The sequence below is a fragment of the Bombina bombina genome, chromosome 5, assembly GCF_027579735.1.
Source record: "Bombina bombina isolate aBomBom1 chromosome 5, aBomBom1.pri, whole genome shotgun sequence".
In the NCBI taxonomy this organism is placed as follows: Eukaryota; Metazoa; Chordata; class Amphibia; order Anura; family Bombinatoridae; genus Bombina; species Bombina bombina.
The window spans coordinates 442,254,825-442,260,455 of record NC_069503.1 but is presented as its reverse complement, the minus strand read 5'-3'; the positions used below and the strand labels follow the sequence as shown (position 1 = coordinate 442,260,455).

The window sequence follows — 5,631 nt, the reverse complement described above, 5'->3', positions numbered from 1 at the left end:
ATTTGGATTGTATTGCCCCCTGACGGACCCCAGAAGCATGCAAACTCACCAGCCAATCATGTAAGGTGTCCCGAGACCCCTGAGCAGCATCGGCTCCCCTGGACGCACAGAAATTGTCCCATTCGGACCACATGCGGGCATAGGCGTGCCAAGTGGATGGTGCTAATGAGGAGCGAACCAACGGAAGCAAGGCTATCCAGGAAGGACGAGCTGCCAAAGGAAATCAGGACAGCGTAAACCCACGGCTGCAGCTTTGGGGGCTAACTGGCGAAATGTCACCCATTCGAATCGTGACAGGGCGTCAGCTACAACATTGTTAACGCCCGGGACATGACGGGCCTGGAACTGGATGTTAAGGTCCAGACAGCGCAACACCAGGTGGCGCAGCAAAGTAATAACCTTTGCTGAGGTGGCTGACAAGTTATTGATCGCAAAAACCACACTGATGTTGTCTGTCCAGAACACAACAGTCCCGTTTGCCAATTTCTCACCCCACAGCTCGACCGCCAAGACCACGGGGAATAGCTCCAGGAGAGTTAGGTTGCGAGTAAGGCCCGCTGGGGCCCAGGACTTTGGCCAGGGCTCCGCGCTCCACTCTCCCTGGAAATAGGCCCCGTAACCGTGCGATCCAGCTGCGTCAGTGAAAAGGTGCAGTAACTGGCTTGACATGGGAGGGGTACGCCAGACCCGAATCCCGTTAAACCGCATGAGAAATTGTTCCCAGACTACTAGGTCAGCTAGCAATTCACTCCCTAGGGTTATTTTTGACTTCGGGTTCGACCTACCACTAAGCTGTCTTTCCAGTCTACGGTTAAAAACCCGACCCATGGGGATAACTCTGCATGCGAAATTAAGCAATCCTAACAGAGATTGTAACTGTGTCAGGTAAATAACTGCATTAGAGACTGCCGCTCTGACCGCCTCAAGCATGCCCTGAACTTTATCAGGTGGCAACCTACAGAGCCTAGCCTGGGTATCGATTTCGATTCCCAGGAAAACTAAACAGGACGCGGGGCCTTGCGTTTTGTCCTCTGCCAGGGGCAACCCAAAATGTCTCATGACGCTGCGCATGATGTTCATTGTGGATAAACATTCATCGGAGCCTGCTCTCCCCACAATGAGAAAATCGTCCAGGTAGTGTGCTATGGGATCGCTGCCCACTTCTGAAGCTACGACCCAATGAAGGAAACTGCTGAACGCTTCAAACAAAGCGCATGACAAAGAGCAGCCCATGGGCAGGCAGCGATCCACATAGTACGCACCTGCAAACTTACAACCCATTAGATTGAAAACTGAAGGGTGGAGTGGAAGAAGCCTAAATGCTGACTCAATGTCTAGTTTCGCCAATAGAGCACCAGGACCCGCCCTCCTGACCAGGTCTAGCGCGCTATCAAAGGATTGATAGCGCACTGAGCTGAGTTGAGGGTCAATGGCATCATTGACTGAGCTACCTTTTGGGTACGACAGGTGCTGAATGAGGCGAAACTTCCCTGGATCTTTCTTGGGAACCACCCCCAGCGGGGAAATGACCAAATCAGATAAAGGTGGGGCAGCAAAGGGGCCAGCCATGCGTCCTAAAGCCACTTCTTTATTAATTTTATCCCTCACTACTTCGGGGTGTTGGTATGCTGAAATAAGGTTCCTATTAAATTTCTTACCCCTAATGTGCCTGACTGTGGGGATATGAAAACCAAATGAAAAACCCTCCCATAACATACGTGCCGCAGCCTGGTCTGGGTAAGCCCACAACCAGGGTGCCATCGCATGTACCTTAATTGGCGTTTCCGCCTTTCTGGCCCAAGCTTGCTGAAGGGGGCTTATTGGTATTGTCCCTACGCTTGATGCATTCACTGCCAGGGTGTGGACCGGAGCAGTACCTGCAGACGTGTCTGAAGGTGCAGGCGCTACCCTTGTCACATTTTTTATCCTGGAAGGGCCAGCAAGTTCCCCCCCGTTTCCTGCTTCTAGTGTTGCGAAAGGACTGCTGCGCTGATTGCTGAGTTGAAGTTACAGCAGCGGGTGCGCCCCCTTTTGGGTCCATCCGCTGCCACAACTGGTTGTCAGTAGAGTCAAAAGTCAAGGTGGGATTTCCTGCCATTTTCCTCCTGAACTCAGCATCATATTCCCTCCACACACCTTCACTGTGATTACGCTGAATCCAGTGAATAGTGTCCGTGTATTTTAGGATAGGCAAACTCTGGGAGGGGTACTTTTCTATATAACAGGAGGAAAAGACTCTGAAGCACTGGAGCCACTCATCAAAAGTGTCTGGTAGTTTAAATTTTTTAGGCCCTGTTCCCTCAGCGCTCCTCTCCCTCTGCCTATACGCCTCCACCGAAAGGTCAAATATATTAACATATTTTCCACGGTGAATCCTACTGACCACCTTTTTGCGTAGGTGTCTATGCAATGAGTATATTTTTCCTGGGCTTGCGTCCCCATAAAGGGCTGCTCGCCTTTCTGAGATGGCCCTGGTAGGGAGTGGTTCAGCTGGCACCTCTGTAGAGGTAGCTGGGGTTTGCGGGGCGGTGTTACTAGCGCTGTCCTGCTTATTATCTGGCGCGACCCCCCTCTTTAAAATTTTCTTAATCATTCTGAACATTTTCTTCTGACCTGACCCCTGTAAACCCAAGGAAGAGTCAGTCTCAGACCCTGAGTCAGAGGAGGATGAGTCAGAGGAAGAATGGTCATCGTGTGTAAATAAAGCATTCTCACCGTGACTAATGGCAGGAGGTCCCTGACCCATGCTGGTAACGGGCTGGCCTGCTTGCTGGTTTTGGAGGGCGACTCCTGAAGACCCTTGCTGTGCAGTGGAAGTGGTGGCTGCTGCTCCTGCTGGAATGCTGCCTGCTACTCCTGCATCTGCCCCGCTCATGACTGTGGCAGTGGTGGTTCGTGCTTTTGCTGCACTTTGTGATCCAATTGCTCCCTGCAAAAGAGATAGAATTTGGCGAGCACTTTGCCCAATGGATGTGTCTGGATTATCAGTAGCAAGAGGTGGATGAGCTATGTGAAGCGTGTTTGCAACCTGAGTATTATTCGCAGTCATCACCATAGGTGTATGAAATCCCTGACTCGCTGACTGTCCATTCGCAGATGTCTGTGCAGTCACACCCTGCTGGTCTACAATAGGGTTATGGCTAGCCTAGCTTATTGATTGTGCATGGCTTAATGAGTGTGCATGAGCGCCCTGCGTGGCTGCAATGGGGGAGTGGAGACCCTGACCAAGAGCTTGTACACCATGTATGCCTGTCATAATGGGATGCTGTCCCTGGCCTAAAGATTGCACACTTGCACTATGCATGCCAACCAGGGGTGCATTATGTCCCTGAGTTGCTGCTTGTACGTTCACACCATGCAAAACCGCATTCACACCAATGGGGGATGGTAAATGATGGGATGGTAAATGATATTCAATGCCCTGATTCACATGCATACTGCGATCATTGCCCTGATTCACATGCAGACTATTATCAGACATTTGTGTGTTAATGACAATATCCTGCGGCTGAGCGGCCGCTTGAACTAAACCACTGTCAGCCCTGTGTGGGTTAACAATATCGGGAGCGGCCTGCTGAATGGCATTTGTGTTATCTCCCATTTGCAAAAACTGTAATGGCCTCATTACCCTGGAAGGGTTAACACTGCGTGCCCCCCTACCCCTATTACTGGCTATCTGCCTGGTACTACCTCTTATGATGGAGCGACCCCTTTGAGGCCCCTGAGGATTAACGTTCAATGTGCTGGCTGCTTGCGCTGTTTGCTTGCGCTGCTAAGGCCCCTCCGACCCCCCACTGATAACCCGCCAACGGCCAAGGACGGCTCTCGGTGCTCACCTGCATGTGGCTTTGCCCCGGGAGCCGATGTCCTTGCGACCGCGCGGGAGTCTGCCAAGCCGGAAGTGCCGCTGGCCGCTTCCGGTGACGTCACTGACATGGCGTTTTCACCAGAAGTCGGCCCCAGACCACGCGGCTGGCGAAGGAGACCGCTAGGCCCTGGAGAGTCAAGCATAGGCCCTGGGGTAGTATGGGCCTCGGGAATAGTGCGCCTTTGGGCAAGTTGATCGGGTGTGGCGGGTTGAGGGGCAGCAACATAGGCTATGTCCCGGCCGGGCAGGGGACCGCGTGTTGCCACGTGTGATGCCTCAATGAGTGGTGTTAAAAGGCGAGGCCTGCCGGGGGTAGCTAAAGCATGATCCTGGTCCTGACTAGAAGGATCAGGAGGGGGAACAATTGGTGTCACGCTGGGCCCTGGGGAGGCTGCAGCCATAGCGGATATTATGTTTTTTAACAGGTCAGAAACTGCTGACATAGCAGCAGGGGGTACTGCACTAATAAATGAGGCCTGTACACTATCCAGGGGTAAATTAACCTGCTGGGTCTGCAATGCTTGAGATCTGGGGGATTCCTGAGCTAACTCAATATTAATAGGTCCCTGCTCTTCCACATTATGAACCTGAGCTGAAACAACAGTAGTATATTGAGTTGGGGGAATGATATCTAAATCATCCTCAGTAACAGATGGAACACTTATCTTTATTTTTTCTTTTGCAGGTCCAGGAGGTTCCTGCTCCGACTGGTAACGTCTAGGAGGCAAAGTAGAACGTCTGGAACGATGCATAGCTGCACTGGTGGTGACAGAACTGCTAACAAAAACTGCTTCAGCCAGGATCCGGAGAAGAAGAGGAAGTTGCAAGGGGGGAACTCGGCTTATCTACAGGTAAGGAGGGGCCTACCCTAAATTGCAACAATGTTGCACCCAGCACCATCCCTCTCTCTTCTAACCCACTCTCCTACAGTCTTAACCCTTAGACTGCTCCAGGCTTATACTAAGCCCTACACTGCATATATATATATATATATATATATATATATATATATATATATATATATATATATATATAAAGACAGACACACATTTGTCTGTCTGTATATAATGAGAATGAATTTTACAGAAATGTCAGTGAAGGATCTGGAGGCAGTACTTATCCCAGGGGTATAGTCATTATTCTCAAGTCCTAAAGAGCTGACTGCTAATATCAGAGGCACCATCCTTTATATTGCTAAATACCCAGGTATTTAACTCTCTTCTAAAATTTCTACAATCTTTGTCACTGACTGAAGTAGTCACTAAAAGTTGTAATTCTCAAAATGAATACTAAATAACATAAAATATATAGTATGTGTGTATGTATATAATATATATATATATATATATACATATATATATATATATATATGATGTGTTTGTGTGTATATATATATATAGGTATATATATATATATATATATATATATACATATACAATGGCGTCACTGCTGCGGGGGCTGTGGACCGCACTGGGTGTCATGCTCATAAGGGGTGACACCATGAGTTACCGCACCGGGTGACACCAACCCTAGTGATGCCACTGTATTAACCCCTTAATCTGCCAACCCCCACATTGCAAACTACCTAATAAACATATTAAACCCTAAACCGCCAACCCCCACAACGCAAAGTACCGAATTACACTATTAACCTCTAATCAACCAACCCCCTCAACGCAAAGTACCTAATGAACCAATTAACCCCTAATCCTTCAACTCCCCACAACGCAAAGTACCTAATAAACATATTAACCCCTAAACCG

General features: G+C 49.2%; 1 protein-coding gene across 2 annotated transcripts in view; it reads right to left on the bottom strand.

Moving 5' to 3' along the window:
- The window catches only part of LOC128659372 (tyrosine recombinase XerD-like), a 5,655-nt gene extending 2,556 nt beyond the window's left edge, over window positions 1–3,099 (bottom strand). The window contains exons 1-2 of one of the 2 annotated variants that reach the window (XM_053713027.1): window positions 2,716–3,099; window positions 1–210 (exon numbers count right to left, since the gene is read on the bottom strand). The exon at window positions 1–210 is cut by the window's left edge and continues 2,556 nt beyond it. In XM_053713027.1, the coding sequence (XP_053569002.1) occupies window positions 1–210; window positions 2,716–3,055 (550 nt within the window). In that variant the 5' untranslated portion in view covers window positions 3,056–3,099. The remainder of the gene's footprint in view (window positions 211–2,715) is intronic. The other variant, XM_053713028.1, reaches the window with a different exon arrangement.
- Window positions 3,100–5,631: the final 2,532 nt, after the last annotated feature.